The sequence below is a fragment of the Diadema setosum genome, chromosome 8, assembly GCF_964275005.1.
Source record: "Diadema setosum chromosome 8, eeDiaSeto1, whole genome shotgun sequence".
Classification (NCBI taxonomy): Eukaryota; Metazoa; Echinodermata; class Echinoidea; order Diadematoida; family Diadematidae; genus Diadema; species Diadema setosum.
Window position 1 is genome coordinate 26,039,680 of NC_092692.1, and position 20,192 is coordinate 26,059,871.

Below are 20,192 nucleotides of genomic sequence, written 5' to 3' on the forward strand. Positions count from 1 at the left end.
TGTGGATTGAGTGAAAGCAGCAACATTAGTAGAACACATCAGTGAAAGTTTGAAGAAAATCGGACAATCGATGCAAAAGTTATAAATTTTTAAAGTTTTGGTGTTGGAACCGCTGGATGAAGAGACTACTACAGCTTATGACGTATGAGTGGACAACAATATAAAGAAAATATTAAGAAAATTCCACAAAAATTCATTTTTCATGAAAATTACAAATTCCATCAACTTGATACTGACATATGTTAAGGGTAGCAATTATTCCCCCTGCTTTCTGAAAGCGGCTAGTCAAGTGCTCTTTCATAATGCTAGAAAAGTGAATTTTTGTTGAATTTTCTTTATAGTTTCTTTGTATTGTTGTCCACTCATACGTCATAACCTCTAGTAGTCTCCTCATCCAGCGGTTCCAACACCAAAACTTTAAAAATTCATAACTTTTGCATCGATTGTCCGATTTTCTTCAAACTTTCACTGATGTGTTCTACTAATGTTGCTGCTTTTACTCAATCCACATTACTCTTTGGGTTTGCGTTCCCTTTAATGCTTGACTGATAATATAAAGTGAAATGTCAGCACCCACTTTTCTATACCTTCTCAGGATTAGCACTCCCCCCTTCAAAAAACAACAACCAACAACAACAACCAATATACAAGATTTTGACATTTATTGAACTATCTGTCACTTCACTTTCTAAAATTCTGCACAATAGATTGTGTATTCTACCAAATAATTGTATTTCCCATTCAAACAACTATAAAAGGAGGCATGACATTGGTGAGCAGGAGCGATGGCCATTACATGTATTTATTTGATCTGTACAGCAATATAAACATTGAGTCAAATTACATCACAAGTGTGTGGAATGTCAAAATACATGTATTTCATAACTATTCCTCTTGTGAATAAGATATTGTCAGGTGAATTACACCTGAAAATATACAAAATGACTATATCTTGTTGTAAGATTAGTATCTGCATTGTGATTTAACAGGTCCAGTACTTTTCTGTCTCTGCCTTGCACATAAACCTGTAAATGATTTTCAAAAGCTCGTCATCATTCCAGTATTCACTTTTCTATATTGACTGTGAAGCAACAGAATGAGCTTCAAACTAGATTATTCAGTGAAAGCAACCTTAACTGAAAACAAAATGGCTAGTACATTGGCTCTCATGAAGGCCAGAAAAATAATAGCATCTTAATTTCTACAAAAGCCAAGGCATAGACTGCATTATACATTAGTCAGGCATCACACTGTGACCTTGTATCAAGGGGATACCGTAATAGTAGTTATTTTCATGTACAGATATTTTTGCCAATAAGGAGGACACAGACATTTTCATGAGATGTTATTTTTGCAATCTGACACCAAGGCTATCATAAGTGCACAAAGATACCATTACAGTCAACCTTGCATAAGAAATAGCTTCGACTTAAGAGAAAACTCGACTTATGAGGCATTAAAATCAATATAACATAAAGAAAAGAGGACTTGCAAAGACCTTCGTCTCAGGCAATTATTCGACTTACAGTTGTATGAGAGGTTGACTTAACCAAGGTTAGAGACTGTATATACCCAGGCTTGTGGCCATACTTTCGCATGTTGCTGAATTCACAGCTTAATATTGATTTAAAAAATTCACGAAAATCACATCCTTGTGAAAATAACACCTTTTACAGTAATACAATAGATTCTAAGGGTCATGACTGATAATCAAAACATGACTCCAACTTGTTATTTCTGGCACATTCATTGCTCTGGGAATGTGTGACTTATGCTGCTGTAGTGTATTCTGGATACGTCACAGTAAAACACAGTTTGTGTTGGGAAATATTCCAGGGAAAGAGTTCCTGCAATTAAGACTAATGTTAACTGTGGTGAAGAATGTCAGTGGGTCCATATGTTTAATGGAAAATTTCCCTCAAGGTCAATTTTGCTTTCAACGACAGAAGTCAAATTGGTGCTTAGGAGCAATGAATCAAGGTTAGACAATTACTACAAGCTTTTAAGAATGCCTGCAAGCAATTAAGTATCACATTTACATATAATTAGAACTTACAGTACAGATAAGGTTGTAGCAACATTGTTTCATGGAACCCTGGAAAGAAATGTCAACACATTGCTACACCATGAAATCTTAATAAGATGTGAAACTACCTAGCTAGCACTCCACCACCATGTAAAAAGCTCGTATGTGTCTGCTCTCCCGATTTCACTCAATTTAATTTGAAAATGAGCAATGTTGCTGGAAGGGATCATCTGGTGAGACATATATTAGATTATGATGCTTTGGGCATTTTTTAGTTGCCGTCACATTAGAGTACCTGATTTTTTACTTTACTTCTCCCAAACATACATCTTTGATGTTGCTGTCAAACTTGAAATTAAGTTTTCTCATAAGTCATGGTAAGGAGTTTTCAATTCAATATGTTATGCAGTATTCTTAGAGGGTGGCATATCAACTTACTTCTCAATATGACTGTGACATGCCCATAACTCCTTTTATTAATCTCTCTCTCTCTTCCAATCACTAAAATTAGATTACATGATTTCAACTGCACACCACATCCATGTGAGGTGTGGTGTGAGGTTCCGTCTCACATCCAACTGGACCGCATGGAAGATCAGCTTCGCGCAGCTGAATATGGGCTAGCTAGTCATCTTCTCAGATGGAAATGAACAAACAAACAAACATGTGTGTAGTACACATCCCAGTGTTTGGTGGTTTAGTACATGAAGCATAGTTCATAAATGGCATTCCACATGGTACACAGGTACAGTCAACTTTTCTTCTAAACACATCTTTGGCATGTCACCCACAGCAGTCATCAAACTGTCCATATGTTTCAAACATTTTATATATTTCTGTGTGATGATAATCTATCTCAACACAGGCACTGAAGCCATGTTTCATTACATATTCCTACTACAAACACATGCACACATCCTTACCGGCTGCATCCTGTTTCCATCTTCATCTTCACATGCAGTTCCAACTATACCTCAGTTATATTGCATCTATTAATCGCATAGCTGTTGAACATCAGTGCGGTAACTATTTACCCGTTGGGGACTAGTCCCAAGTATACTCGGGCAGGCGTCTACGAGAAATGCGAGTTGTAGCAAAATCAGTCCATCCTCAACAGGTTAACTTGAAGGAATGTGTGAGGTGAGTGTGGTTCATTACGGTGTGTAGTCTCTCTCACTTTTAAATGCTCTGAATCATTTGAGCTGCCACAGTTTTGGATGCAGGAAAGAATGAGAAAGTCCAGCTGAGAGGCATCCCGCTGCTGGGTGATGCTGGTGGGGGATATCCAGGCTCAAAACAAGGCTTAAACTTAAGGGTTCATGTTACAAGCCAGTCCCTGCGGAGGCCGAGCACCTTGGTCGCTACCCTGCAGGACAGCCGGTATACCCCAACATCATGGAGCGCTGACTCCGCTCCTGCATCAGGAGCCTGCTCCTGCTGAAGTTGTAGAGCCTCTTGGAGGAGGAGGGCCGAGCCTCTCTGGAGGTTGAGGAGCAAACATGCCTCCTTCACACTGAAATAAGACAATGAAAAGAAAGAAAGAAAAAGAATTTAGCATTGCTTCAGTAATTACTAGGTAAAGAGAAGACAGATATTTTGCAAGTAGGCAAAGAAAATCATTTAAAGTGAATTTTGCTCCTTTTTTCAGTTTATATAGCATTAAATGGAAGGTACACAAAATACAAAAAAACAACAAACCCATCATGAGCAATTCTGAGGGTAAGCAAACGTTTCACCATTCCTGTTTTAGTGCATGCTACCTGAGTGTGACTTCTCTTATATTTGATCAACAGACAGTGGTGTCAAGACTGATTGTGAGCATACGTCATTCGTTCCTTTGAAAAAAAAAATGGTGCTTAAAGATCTTCATTTATCAGTCGGTTACAAAAAAAAAAAAATTGTGATGTTAATTTTGACATCAAATACCAGGTATGTGAAACATGGACTTTACCTATAGGATTTCATGTGCTAATGTCTCTATGGGTGTGTGTGTGTGTGTGTGTGTGTGTGTGTGTGTGTGTGTGTATGTGACCATGCATCACAAAACAAAAAGTTGTACACCCTGATCTTATGCAAGGACTCAAAAACGTTGAAATGGGTTAATCTAGTTGATCTTAAATTTTTGGTGAAATATTGTGATTAGGTATGTCTTACAGTCTCCCTGTCATTTCTAAAAAAAGACCCTCTACACACTCTTCACTTTTAATTCTAATAACTTTTGAAAGGATGATGCTACTGCTTTAAAAGTTGGTGTTGAGTCATGGATGTTAATAGAACATGCTCAATTTCAGCCTATCTCATAATCCCTTCATTGCTGGTGCTATGGACTGTCACATCCCACTTTTTGTCCCATTCCTTGCAAAGAGCATGACTTGGTTAATGATTATGTGCTTGGATATACCCTATAGAGTGTCTTTTCTCAGAATACGCTTTTCCAGAGTACCCGCTTTCTTTTTGATATTTAGATAGGATAGATTAGGAGAAGCCATTTGAACTGAACTATATCACTTTAAAGCTCAGAGTCTGCTCTTTCAAAATTTCTCTTACATAAAACTTCATGTCTGGTGACTTTTTGTTAAATTTGTGATGCAGGGTCACATATGAGTCTGTGTGTGTGTGTGTGTGTGTGTGTGTGTGTGTGTGTGTAAATGTATATGAATGTAGGCCATGGGGTGTGACTTCCCCTCAGCAATTACAGGATTTTTCCTTCTGCTACAGGACTGCTTTCTGTACATTTTGACTCTTTCTTCTTGTATCTTCTGTGCTAGGGCCTGTTTATTCCTTCAAACACTGAACAGCTCTAAACTTTGATCTTTACTGTAGCAATGTGTGCTAATAAAATGAGGTCACAGCCTCGGCCATCTCTGAACTCATTATTTAACCCGTTGAGGATGGACTGATTTTGCTACAACACATATTTCCCACAGGCACTTGCCCGAGTACTCAGTATACTCTGGTGGGTTAAAGTACGTGTCAGGGAAAATTCACTCTAAATTTTAGGAGAGTTTTCATACAATGTGGCACAGTAAGCCATGGTAAGGAAGCTCATATTAAGATGGACCGTGTGGTAAAATGTATTAAACATCAGTATACAGAATTTTCTCTACGGACTGTGACAGCACTATACACCAAGCGGCTATGGTATTCTGTTCTGTAGAATATCACTGCCCCATGGTGCATCTGTTCTAATTCTGCCTGCAGGCGTCCGGCTCCTTGATGTGTTGGCCACGCATGATGAGGTCATAGCACATCACAGACTTGTGAGACTAATGCAACGGGAGTAGTTCACCATCGGTCCAACGCCTCATTTGATGGACTTAACAGTATAGGAGACCCAGATTTAGGATATAGCTCACTTTAAGGTCAACAATACAGCACTTGCAGCTCAAGTTAGTACCCTTAGAGTTAGTGCCCTTTTATCAAATTCCTTCCAATCTTCATCAGTTTTGCAAAAGAGCATATTACAGATTGTGGCACAGCTTAAGGGACATGCAAAGTGCAACAGTGGTATTTCTATAATTATCCTTTTGCTTATTTTGACTGCTACGTTTGCCTTCACCTTGCTGTGTCAAATTTTGACCAAAACCTAACTGTCATCATGACTGCATTCTATTGTAGGGGTTTTAGGGGGTTTTTTTTGTTTGTTGTTGTTGTTGTTGTTTTTTTTTTGGCCATCAAGGAATCAATTCTAAATATAAAAGCAAGCAACTCCAGGTTTGGCAACTTCAAATTCACTCTGAAGGACCAAAACATCAGGATTAAGTGCCGACACTAAGGACACTATCACTTTATTCATTTTACTTATTTATTCTTTCTCCACTCACAGGAAGGATTGCCCTTTCAGCCATAGTTAGGGCTGATTTTCAAAGGGGTCCTTGCCGTATATTAAAAACACACAAACATTTACCTGCAACACTGTTTCACTGAATACAGAATAACTTACTTTTACACTCACAAGAAAAATAAATACAATGATAATATCAATCAATACTAAAATCAAAATAAGAACCTGTACCATAATACGAGTAGGGGGCCTAGTACTATACACACACAAAAAAAAATCTCAATCATGCTCTTACAAGCAGACTGCATACTACACGATTGAGAAGCCACAGTCTTATCAAGTATCTGTGGAATATTTTCAAATGTAGGAGGGGAAGGCTGACTAGACATGCTAGACGTGGGGGTGGGAGGGGGATTTGGGTTTAAAACCCTTGAAATTTCCTGTTTGTCAGTGGGTTTGGAATTATTTATTCTTTCGATTTTATGAATATTATCATTCACCTTGTTTTTGCAGTAACAAGGCAAGGAGGCCTTTATATAATATATATAATATATATATATATATATATATATATGTATATATATATATATATATATATATACACATACATATATATAGTGGCAAAATTGTGAAGACAGCAGTCTACAAAATTAGACTGCATACACTATTTTCAAATTCATATTTTCAAATTTGCACTTCATGTCATTTGTAAGAATAAGTTCTTTATTAACTTAAACATTGCGGCCAAGGGGGATTCTTTTTTTTTATATATATAAAGTTAGAAATTACCAGAGTCATTTCATATGAAAATTTATCAAGGAGTATTGTGCACATGACTTAACATTCATATGTGACCCTGCACCACAAAACCAACAAAAAGTCGCCAGACATGGATTTTTAGTTAAGGAAAGATTCTTAAAGAGCAGACTTTAAGCTTTAAAATGACGTATAATTCAATTCAAATGGACTCTCCTAACCTATCTAAACATTGGAAAGAGAGCACACACTCTGGAAAAGTGCAAACTGAGAAAAGAGGCTCTGAAGTATAGGGTCTATTCAAGCGCTTAATCCTTACTGAGCCCTGCTACCTGTGCCATGAATGGAACAAAAAAACATGATGTAAACCACTGTAGCAACAACAATGAAGGGATTATCAGATTAAGCTAGAATTTAGCATGCTCTATTAACACATTCTGTCCATGATAAATATCACCTTTCAAAGCAGTAGCATCATCATTTCTAAAGTTGTTAGAGTTGAAAGTGAAGAGTGTGCAAAGGATTTTCAAGAAATTAAAAGGGGCCTCTGAGAAAAAAACTGATCACACTACTCTCCCCCAAAAAAGGGTTATAGAAAAACTACTGAAAACCCACCTTCCCATTCAATTTATGATCCCAAACTCAAGAATAATGTAGAAGAAGAATAGCTCTTTCAGAAAATATGGAAAACTCAAAATTGACTAGGTTGACCAGTTTCACCTTTCTTGAGTCCTCATGTAAAATCAGGGGGTGCGACTTTTTGTTTGTTTTGTGATGCACGGTCACATATACTGTATGAGTGGAAATTTTCGCAGTGTAGAAATTTTTGGCCATTTCGCGCAACCAGAAGCTAGCGCAAAAATGAAAGCACACAAACGCAATTTTGATTCCGCGGAATTAAAAAAAAACGTAAAAATCTTCTTATCCTGCCAAATAATGATAAATATCCACTTTTACAGTGAGCAAGGTGTCCATCTATATCTTCAATACTGACTTCAACATCTACCTTAGATAAATGATGTCGAGACATTGGTTGGTTTATGCTTAAATTTGAACTGGTTTCCTGCTTTTCTTTGCAACTAGGATTTATGATTACCCATTTCCATTGACAGGTTGGTCCCATTATCATGATTACAACACTTGTCATATGAGGCAGTATGTGGTACTCCGTGATACTTTAGCAACTAATTACAGTCTTGTATTTGTCATTTTGTTTATGTTTTTTTTCTTTCAGCCCTCTACCCAGGGTTATACTCACAAAATGGGTGAAATTTTTTTTTAGAACATTATGCCAGAAGATTTTGTTGTGTTTGAAATCTTAACACAGCAATAAATGAATACACTACTAAATCTGATGATCCCGTTAAGATAATCGTTGTTTATCTCTCTGATCATAGTACCAAACAGTATAATGCTTACTGCTTGCAGCTAAAGCAGGATGCACTATCAGTCCACAGACAAAAACAAGTAATCATGAGCAGACTTTGTGGATCTAAACTGTCTCTTTCTGAATTGATGTCCAAAAAGTATGATAAATGAAACAAAATATTACAATAAACACATAATAGAAAGGATGAATTGGCACTGAAATCATATCCCTGACTGCTGAAATTTGGTCACCATGAAAGCAGAGCGTGACTGCATATCAATATGAAATGACTCTAACACAACACCATAATCTGGGGTATGACAGTACCCTGGGTTACCTTGTGCCATATCAAGGTTCTTCAGTTTATGAATATGATGGAAAGCTTCCCCCACAACTTTGATGTGTCTTAGTTATTGCAAAAAAATGACAGTAAATATCAATCAAGAAAGAAGATGGCAGGGGTATTTTTCAGAGAAGGTTTTGTTTTTCACCAGTTTAAAAAACAAACCTGAAAATAATAAAATAAAAGTAGGGCAGTTAGATACATGTGCGATCTTACCCATCCTCTCCTGGTTTCTATTTCCATCCTCTGGTCACTTCCTATAAGTTGATCCTTGCTATCCCCAACACTCCGCCTCAGGTGGCCCCATCAGACCCCCCCCCCCCCCCCCCATGCAGACAAGTTAGCGTAGTTATCCACAGGGAGTTCAACCTACTCAGCCATGGCACCTCTTCAATTGCCTAACTCAGTGGATCATGAAGTGATCACTCTCAGGGCCTTGAGCTGATGATTCCTCTTGGAAAGGTCACAGCTGAACTCTAAAAAGAGGACACTTCTGCCTAAAAACCATGCAAGCAGACTGAGTGGAATGCCCCCACTTCTTCTTGTGTGGAATTAAATGCCAAGGATGAATGTTGGCCTAAATATGCTGATTTTGCTCGCCATGCATGTCTCTTGTCTGGTTCATTCATTCAATCATTCTTTTATCAGCTACACATGAAGGAACTGAAGGAACAGGAACTTGTTCAACCTGTCAATAGCAAAATGCTCACAAGAAATGACAAAGAGACAAATGTTGATAGAGGGGTATCTATTTTGAATGTGATAAACGTTTGTACTCATGCATGCATGGAACATTTTGTGCAATATCATGTTTATAAAACATCGCTTGATAATATGAACAGACATGAATGATTGTCTTGTTGATGCAATATGAAATGACATAATTTCTTATCATAAATGAATAAAACACTGGTATGTTCAATAAATAATGCTGATGCTTGCTAGACACAAAAAGACAATAACAGGTTACCCCAATGTTCATGTCCAGCAGTGGCCAGAAGAAAGATATGGCCACTGTACTATTTTGGGTCTTTGACAGTAGATATCAGGGCCCTGTTGCATAAAAGTTCAAATCAAATATAAGTCTGAAAATCAAACATAAGTCTCTGAATACTCGATACTCATTGGTTGATACCTGACTTTAATATGTTTGAGATTCTGACTTATATTTGATTACATCTTTTTATGCCACAGGGACCAGAATACTGTGCAGGTGTTGACTACACAGATTCAGTATTAGTGCATAATATAGAATGAGAAAATCATACTGTACGAAGTTATGTTTTCAAAAGCGCATAATAGTATAATTACATTAGTGTGTATGTCTGTTAAGACTGAAATGTCATTGAAGGAAAGAATGGGCATACAGTGGTATGCTAGAAATCAGGCAGATCCATAGAGAGCATCCATGCTGCTGCTAAAGAAGCCTATATCACTTTAATCCATGACAACGAAGCTGTAAACAAGCAAGATGGGAGCGAAAATATGCCCACACATTTACCGCTACTCAGTCTCATGCCTCAAGCTATATTTGAGACTGTGCAATCTACTGCAAATCTTCTCCAGGATAGAAACGAACACCCTTGACGATTTCTACAGGGGATGTGTGAATGCATCTCTTTTCTTCATCCTTCAAATTAGACACCAGGTGTTTTTCTTTTCCCTTCCCTCCTCAAACTACTCTAACCATCACCACCCCATAGTGTGTGTGTCTCTCTCTCTCTCTCTCCCTCTCTTCAATCTCTCTCTGTTCATTGAACTCACAAGAAGACACTGGACTGATTTTCCTTTATTCGTCTAAAACTCCACTGGGAAAGGAAAAATGCATGTTGACAGAACCTGTCCAATATCCCTTTCAGAGACAGATTGTACCAAGTGGTTGTCTGCTGAATGGCCTGATGATTCAACAATGCTACTCCCTTTGGCCCACAGTCTTGATAATACAAGAAATATTCTATTTCTATTTGACACTTGTGGAAAGTTAACACCTGTCATAATATGAGTACTTAAACTTTGTTGTCTGTGAGGATTAGGATTAGGGTTAGAGTTATGTTTGTGGGTAGAATTTATGTTTGGATTAGCATGGAGATAATTCAATGGGAGCAACTGTTGCAGATCCTGAGCAAATGCCATTGAACCACACACACACACACACAAGAAAATATCAACAGGTTTTAATTATGGCAGTCATTATTTGTAAAAAAACAAACAAACAAACAAAACAAAAACAAATACACAAATAGCCAACATCATTCCTAACAGTTTAACATGATGGCAAATGAGGAACAAAAGTTTGCAGTAACACCATGTGTATGCAGTCCTTGAAAAGACTGTTAATTGGCAAGAGAAGAACTGAAAGAGAGGAGAGTGGAGGAGGAAAGTGACATAACGAGAGGCAAATGGTGGCGTTCGAAGGGCAGCTGTGAACTGTGAAATGAGGTTGCACTAATGGGCATGGGAGAATAGGAGTCAGGGACTATGGTCAGAAAAAATAAGAGTGAGAATCGGGTACAGAGTTCGGAAGTTGGTTAGAGAAGAAAGATGAACCAGAAAGGAAGGAGCAGAGGGGGAAGGAAAAGGATGGAAAATAAATGGATAAGACTAAGAGAGAGAAGTGGAACATAAAAAGATGTGAACTTCTGAATAATGTTTCACAAAGTGAAGTGTGAGGATAACAGAGTAATTAAGCATTTGAGAACATTCCTTTCAGGTCCCTGTTTCTTTCCTCCTCCACTTTTCTCTCTTGCTACATTCTTCTCTTGCCAACCGGTATCGCACAGCGAGCTATGACAAGGGTGGAGTGATATCCTTTTTTTTTTCTATAGGTATAATGTCGTCTGTTGAGAATAGGCCCGATCACACACAAGGGAAAAAGTGCGATTTAAAAATCGATTTTCTTATCGCGATCAAAATTTCGAAATTTTTTCCAGTGTGGACAGAAAAATCTCACTAATTACCGCGATCCTTATCGCGATCCAACTCGCACTATTAGTGCGATTTTTCAGAATAATCGCGATTATTTTGCCAAGCGTCGCGTGTGTGAGCGCGATCGAGATTCGGAAATCGGTATTTTTTTTCCCATCGTTCGTAGCGCGTGTGAAACTCTATTGGGACTGCCGGGTCAGTCTTCGGTCATGCAAGTTTCGCGCATGCGCAATTTGGCCACTGATCGTTCTTTCCTTGCTGCGAAGTGCGATTTTTCCCTGTGTATGAACGGTCAAAAAAAAAAATCGAAATTTGGATCGCGATTGAAATTTCGATTTTCGTTGTTTGTGAACGGGCCTAATAAGAAGGGCTTGAAGTCTTCTCGAACACTATGGGTTTTGTGGTTACTTAACGCCCTTATCATTCTCAACCGACGATGTAATCTGGTCACATACTGTTAGATTTTTCTGTAATAGAGATAGGTGCCTGAACTCACCATTGCTTGCAGTAGTTCCATAAGCAGGAAAAAGTCATACAATTTGATAGGTTTTCATAGTTGTCTAGCCAAATTATGCCACTTTTTCCAGTCAATTTAGTGAAATTACATATTCATCTCACAAACGGCAGCAGAGAGCGGTCTTGAAATCTGATTTTTATGAAATTTGACTTCTTCTTTGAGCTGTTTATACCGATAATTTTCTACCACAATCAGGTACATGATTCAAATTCTGCACACAGACAGGGGCTTGTCAGATAAGATTCTGGCAAATTTTCCTGCAGCGCCTGTTGGGGGAACAGCAACTTTTTGCCAGTGTGCCGGGTCAGAGCAGCTGTCTGCACGCTTGACTGCATACACACTCTAGCAGTGTCAAGTGTGCCACACTATGCGACTCGGTGAATGAGGAAAATCGGGATTAATCAGAGGGTCTAAATGCTGTAGTTTGCACATATTATAGCAGATTTCACAAAAGTTTGCTCATGTCTACATTAGGCAAGTAACTGTACAATTTCAGAAGTAATTTGGCTTTCTGCAGAACTCCAGCTTTCTAGTAGTTTTGACTGTTATTACTTTTGTACTGGTGAGTGCCTTTTTTTTTTTTGGGGGGGGGGGTGGCCAGAGGATCCCCTCTTTCTTGCTCACTTAAAAAGTTATTATTTTTTTGCAATTCAGCAGTTCAGTGCTTCTTTCTTTACTTTGAAATTTGTTCTTATCTTGATGCACATATACCATCAGAGGATGCAGAAGAAACTTTTATTTCCAATCAAGTATTTGATATGACTTCTGTTTGCACCAATGTTTACCACTTTCAGCAATTCAGACACATATTGATATTGTAGCCAAACTTAAAAACATTTATAAATGTTCAGGTGCGATTTTCTTCACTTTGTCTCCCTCTACAAATTAAATTTGTTAAGATCGCAACTGCTGATCTGTAAATTAACAGCTTGGGTATTTGTTCCATGTTCATCTTGTCACTGCCGGCAACCAGAGACAGCCTGGTGGTAGTGTCGCTGCCCGGAAAGCAGTAGATGACAGGTTCAAGTCCCACTGGTTCCTTTTTTCCGACATGTTTGTTAATTTACAGATCAACAGTTGCGATCTTAACAAATTTAATTTGTAGAGGGAGACAAAGTGAAGAAAATCGCACCTGAACCTTCACCCCTCTGAATAATATCTTTCTTTCATTCATAAATGTTATTATAAACTCCAACCTGAGCATAAGATATTATCACAAGTGATATGACTAGAAAAGCATATAATATAGGAAAAAGGCCTTTTAATACTGATTCTATTATTTTTTTTTTCAATACAGTGAGTAGGTTGATAACATTTCCATGGTTTTCAACTTTAAGCAGTGCTCTTGAGTATCACTACAGTCATTGGCCAGGTAATCATATTCTTTAAAAAAGAAAAGAAAGAAATAATAATAAGAAATAACAATTTACAGGCAATCATCAGAGCTCCAAAACAAAAGGGGGGATAATGAAGAAAATAATATCTAGTTACAGATATTTAGACTGCGACAGTTCTACAGGCATGCCCACTGAACCTCATTTAGCACAAATACGGGCCATATAGATGCAAAGTTGCAACCCAAGATACAAAAACCCTGGCATTTTGCGTGGAACGTTGCCATCATTATCCTTGGGGGATACAGAAACGCCTTGAGTGCTACACGTTTCCAGATACGAGACGGCTGGGACAGAGCAGCTTATACTCTGATTTGTCAGTTGACATTTGGCCAGTGAACTGTTGCTATTTCTTGCTATAGCTGCTGACTCTTTTTCTTCGTTAAATGTGGAAACAGTGATAAACACCGTTTCCACATTTAGCCTTGCCTCGTCTGCATTTTCTTTGATATATCACTTCACATGTGACCAACGTTCACTGACCAGTGCTCACCACTGTTTCTCACCTGTTGCAAACACACTGCTTAGTGTCATCTTGCATTTTCTTGTTAGCAATAGCATGGACCTAATATACATGGACTGTTCACGGCAGTCTTTCTTTGATGTAATCACTGTCGCTGACACATGATTACGTGCATCTTAATGAGTATAATCAGGTGTCTGGACAATAACGATTGTGTAATCATGTATCGTCATTAAACAAAAGAATCGTTTCCCTCACTTCAGTCTTGTTTCACCGATGTGCCTTTTTCAGACATAAATGTCTTTGAATAAATATAGATGAGGAGCAGCAAAACCTGAGAACATGACAAATTTTGTGTCAAAAGATGGGTAATTGCTGACTTGCACATTTTCGCATACGCATATTCCGACCATGCACAATGGCAAGATACCTGTTCTCTACAATTACCGTCCCTTTTTGCTCTGGAATAAGCTGCGTAAAAGTGAAATATTGAGATTACACATGACAATCATTCTGCCAAAATATTAGCTTTCTTTTAAAAACTGCCTGCTTCTCCCAAGCGAAATTGTTTGAGGCATGATATCCTAACATACACCGTAACTGCATATTCGCTTTACTTGATTTTTGTGAGTTATTTTCTTCTGTGCATGTTAGTAGTTTTAGATTTCTCGGATCTCCGTCTTGTTCTTCTCCCGGCTTGCTGGTGGCGACAATGATGGGATCAAAGCAGTGAAGCATATTAAATATGTCTTTGTGGCACTTTTGAAAGTTACAGGTGCATGAAATTAATTAACAATACGATGAATGTCTTTGTATACTAGGTCCATGGCAATAGGAAGTAACAGGTTGTTAACAAGTGATCAATTCAAGAGTCAGTAACAAATCGATACATGACATTCTTGCTTGCAGAACAAAAGCAGATTTAAGCTTGGAAAGAGTCATGTATGGCAAAGCTTAAGTAAAACATGCACTTTCAAAAAACTGGAATTAAATCAAGTGACAACGATGATGAAAACAGAGTGTCAATAAATTGTTTTCTGATATCAAAGTCACAGGAATAGGAATCTTAAAGGCAGAAAATGTTGTGCCCAAATTCATTTTACTTTGTGAATTTGGAAAGCAATTCGATCCAAAATCTGGCACTTGTCCTTCAGAACACAGGTGCATGGAATAAGTAGCAGGAATGGAGGATTTGAAAAATATGTCACGGTCTCTGCAAATCTAAAAAATCCTCAAACTTTGACACTTAAACATTGTTATAGGTGGCACTGCACTATCCCTACATGGGTACACTGCATAGAGGCTGCATACTGATTGCCCAACAATGGGGATTGCACAGTCACCACACCATTCCTGTGCAGAATCTGCAGGGAAGTTGCAACTTAATGCAAGGGATTCATCACAGTTTCTGTGCTGAGGCTGAGGAGACTGTGGCTGACTACACTGCAACCGCACTGAGGTTTGCTCAATTTCATTGCAATATCCTTGCGGCATCTGTATAAAGGTTTACCACACTCTGTCCCTTAGGGGCCATGCAAGAAATGGCACGATGCTCAGAGACAATGTGAATATTTCCAACCCCCCCCCCTCCAAAAAACAAAAACAAAAAAACACCAAAAACATGCAGAGAATGGTAAAAGACATTGATTGTGCAGACAGCCCTGCCCTAAACAGCAAAGTATTTACTTGCATCCTTCTTATTGATAAAGATTTCTAAAGATCATGATTACATTTTAACAATGATGCACTTTTTGGCTGTGACTTTATCATAGCTTCACAGCATGAAAATGTTTCTACCACACCCCTCATGGATATTCTTTTCCTCCCAATAGCCCTTCCCTCCTGAACCATTCATTGGGGTTATGCCAAGAATGCACAATATTTTCTCCTTGAACATGTGCATTACCTGACTGGGCATATCAAAAGCAGGGTATCACACATAGGAAATCAATATGAAATAAACTATTACAAGACAAACTGACTACGGTGTATGTACTCTTTCAGCAGAAGTGGTGAATGCACCATGAAAACTTAATCCCACAGTTGGTTTCATGTAACGCATTCCCCTTATTTGCAATTCAACTGGTGTGTATGTGTGTGGGAGTCCCCATGAAATAGAAGCCTTATTGTGGCTGAATTCATTGTATGTGTGGTTAGAATATGAGAGCAATTAATGCACACATTCACTGTACCATGCACCATATGCACTTGATATCTTCTTTGACGGCAGTTATATGATGCCTGCAGCATCAAGAATAAGTGCAGCCAAATCCCGCAAGTACTTCAGAGTCAAAGTGGAAAAGTCCAATGGGTACATCCAATCAATTAACAGGTATTTAATTACAAAATCTTTAGGTGAATTCAAATGAAGGTCTGCCCTTTTAGAATATGGCAAGTATATAACATGAAAGAGCAAAAAAAAAAAAAAAAAATAAGTAAACAAAACTTAAACCTGGCTTGAGAAGTCTAAAATCCTCTCTATTTTGCTTCGTGTTTTAATATTCTCTCTCCTCCGATCCCTAGTCTCCTCACGGATTAACTACACGTAATGCAATCCACAGAAACAACCACAATCTCAATATACTTTGGTTTGACACCACTTGGAAATTGCAAGGCATGTAGTTTGAAACGGAAAACATTTTACTCTTTCTGCAGCATTGTAAAGCACTAAGTCCCCTCCAAAATCCAACACACATCAACTGAATGTGCTCCATTAAAAGGGTTTGAGAGATTTACTACAGGAATGAATGAGATAAATGTAAAATGCAAATTCAATCCCCATAGATATTCTGCCAACAAGCCATGTATCATGAATTTCACACGACATGCATTTACCAATTACTGTTCATGCATACAGCCTGAAAGATATACTTGTGATGCAAAATAATTGTTTTAACAACAGTCTTGCATTAGAGCTTGATTATTACTAAGACTGACAGATCATGTCGGTCTTGTCCATCTAGCACTTGACTACATTAAATATTCAAAGTCACTTTTGTCAAAATATTTGTCTGTTGTCCAGCTTTTGGGCTGTTTCCATTGTGTTTTTTTTTTTCCTTTTTTTAACCTTAATGGAGCAAATGAATTAGCACTGTAAAGTGCAGAGTCTGGAAGAATTTAAAAAAAAAATACCGAAGGCAGGATATTAATAATGAGCTATGATTTCATGATGGTAGGCATGTACTGTAAAATGAGTAATGTCCGCATGCATTTTAATTTCGTGAATTTCGCGAGAGCCAAGATTCACAAATTTAAAATGCACCTGAGAGTTCTTGTCTACACTATACTCATTGAATATAAGAGGCAACTCACGAAAATTTCATTCCGCGAAAGTATTGTGTTTTACAGTACCAGGCATTTCAGAGGATTATTTATTTATTCATTTTTTTATTTTTTTTTTTGAAGCACTGGTTCACTATTGGAAGATTCCTGCAATTGCTCAGAGACCCAAGATTTAAGAAGCATTTGCCAACTTGAAGTGGCCAATAGCTATCAGTACAGTAAAGCTTCTTTAAATGAATTGACTCAATGCAGATAGCATTCCTAAAGCTGAAATGCTGGAATGGAAATGCTCAATGAAGACAGCTTCAAAGCATTTAATACATTGTGATGATTCACATAGAAACACCAGAGTTTGAAAAAAGTATAATGACAGAATATGCTTTCAAATTTAATGTCTCACAATATCTTATGATTAGTCAAAGTTTTAGTTTGAGTTTGTATTACTACTGTAGAAAAAAGAAAAGAAAGGAAATTTCACAATTTTAAAAATTATCTCAACCCCACCCTAATCATCATCCAAAATCATGAAATTGAAGTAACCACCTCTGTTGCACTTCAAGAATGGAGCTTTGCAAATGGAGCCCTTTGCCTTTGAAAGAAAAAGAGTACAGCAGCTGTATTGTGAAAATAAAGAAAGAACAAACCACTATTGAATAAGCACTGGAGTGATTTGTCACAAAGTTTCAGTAAATCCCCTGTATCTCCTTTCGATCTAATTTCATCTTACTTTAATCTAGGATCTTGAACCATACTCTTTTATGAGGTCAGACATTTATCACCTAAGGCCAAACATCACCAACTGCTGGAAAGATTTAAACCAAACCACTCCGTTACATGCTGCTAAATTGTCAACCATGGTCCTAGAGGCTTGCCTAGATGCAGCTTACTGCTAAACTGGTACATCTGTCGGTAATGCTCAGGTGGATTTTCGTGTCTGGGAAAGGGTAAGTGCCAACATATTGGGGAAATCTTCTCCTTAAGAAGATAACTTCTGGCAGGTCCACACATGTGAATATTTCTACCAAGAACTACAAGAATGAGGCAATGACCTCTACCATGAACTGAAATGTGCTGACAGGGAAATATGAAGTCTCGTTCTTAACCAGTCAGCATATTTTTTTTTCTTTCTAAAAAATGAAAACCAATGCCACATTGACATGGATCAAAAACAAAACATAACATAACTCCCCCCCCCCCCAAAAAAAAAAAAAAAAAAAAAATCCAAACACAGAATAAACTAATAAAAACCAAAACTGAGGTATGAAAGTCTCATGAAAGATTGCACAAAATGTTCCAATGTCATATACAGTGTAAGTTTCATGTGTTTTGTAAGATGGTAATATTGGCCACAGTCATGTATACAAATTAACTTCTCAATGAGATATTATGGCCTTGTAAGTCTCCAACTGCTAATGAAGTTTTTGATCCCCATGAAACTCATCAACACACAGAGAGACATATACATGATAAGGATGAAAATCTGTTTTTGCAATGCTGCCCAGTCTCTGGGAAAGCTCACTGAAAAAAAAAAAAAGCAAAAATAACTCAAATTTAAAGTGAAATTTCCCAGAACATTAACCTGTTAAGGACAAGTACTGAGTATACTCGGGCGGGGGTCTATGGGAATTGCGTGTTGTAGCAAAATCAGCCCATCCTAAGTGGGTTAAGCATACGTTTAGATATAGTGAAATAAGTAAAATACTCACTGAAAGTTTGAGGAATATCAGACAATTTGTTCAAGAGTTATGAAGCTCTGAAGTTTGGTCGATTCCATACTCTGCACTGTCAGGAAAACTCTACAATTTATGATGCCAGAGTGGTATAGCAACATCAAGAAAATATAGATCTTTGAAAAATAACACCTGACGTGTCCTTCATTCTACTAGTTTTTCCAACATCTTGACTTAATCAAACTTTGCAAAAATGCTGGCAAAAATTAGTGTTATGTGCTTCACGAAAATGAAACTCTGTGAATGACTGGATTCGTCATACTTATTGTAAACATATCTCTGCAGACAGTAGAATGTGATTACTGGTAAACCACTTTTGAAGTGGTTTACCAGCTGGTGTTATTTGTTCATAGATATCTTGATGATGAACATTTTCATGACCTCCGAATGCTCGATTGTTTCCTCATCCATTTCATCACAATAATTCATTTCAGCAAGGAAAGAACAGACAAACTAATGTTTGCCTGAACCATGTGAGCACTCCATCTGTAGTCCCACCTATAAAAGTGTGTGTGCACACTCACTGGCAGCCAATGAATACATTGGGCATTGCAAAAATGTCACAGGAATAGGAAAACGAAATTGAAAAGATCAGCCCACACTGTGGATAGATATTTCATTAATGTGCAATTCCATTCCCTAACCATTTTGGCTCTAACAACTAGAGTAAATCAAATTACGACCATAATGGCAGTTTCCATATACATCCCAGCATGAAATGAGAAAGGTCATGATATTTCAATATCTAACCTGTTTTCACAAAACACTGACGTTCATTGAAACCACATATGGTGACCGGATGAGGATATGACATCACTGTCAAATATGTTTTTCCCTGACATATTAAAACCTCTTTAACTGAATTAGATTTTTTAAAAAATACATGTGTCCACTGAATTACGTTATTGCTATTTTTTCATGACTAATGTTAATGAGTTTTGCGGGAGTAGGAATTACCTGGCTACTACATTCATGTACTATCCAACAGGAGACTTGCGATGTATTGCAATCACCACATGTGATTCTCACATGCTAATGTGATACACTGCTCTTTCATTTAAATGATGAAACTGTCCATCCCTCCCCCTCAAAAAAAAAAAAAAAAAAAAAAAAAAAAAGAGAAAATATACAGTTGTAAAAGAAAAATCCAACTTTTTTAAACCATTGAGGACGAGTTGCGAGTATACTCAGGCAGGTGTCTTTGCAAAATGAGTGTTGTAGCAAAATCAGCACATCCTCAAAGAGTTAACGTCCAATATCATTTAAAATAGTGATGGTTCTGTTATTCCTTCTACTGTGTGTTTGATTCTGCTCAATCTATCACAATTCATAACAACTTGAACATGGAATGGAAAACCCCTTCAGTGCTTTCAATATGTGGTCAAATTACCATGATGGCAACTATTAAGGTATAGTACATGACTACTTTAGAACATTCAATGAATGAATTTGCTTGATAACCAGAGAGAGAGAAAAAAAAAATCAAACCTGGGGGGCATTTCATGAAGCGATTTGGTCGGACATTTTTCTGACAAACTGTTACAAGCTACTGAAATCCTTGCATCTGATTGGCTGAGAGCAAATTTGTCCGACAACTTTGTCG

The 20,192-nt window shown here is 37.6% G+C and overlaps 1 protein-coding gene across 1 annotated transcript in view; it reads right to left on the reverse strand.

Moving 5' to 3' along the window:
* Positions 1–540: 540 nt before the first annotated feature.
* Positions 541–20,192, reverse strand: part of LOC140231393 (RAD50-interacting protein 1-like) — a 76,086-nt gene continuing 56,434 nt past the window's right edge. Inside the window, exon 14 of the mRNA XM_072311519.1 lies at positions 541–3,539. Coding sequence (XP_072167620.1) covers positions 3,344–3,539 — 196 coding nt within the window. The 3' untranslated portion in view covers positions 541–3,343. The remainder of the gene's footprint in view (positions 3,540–20,192) is intronic.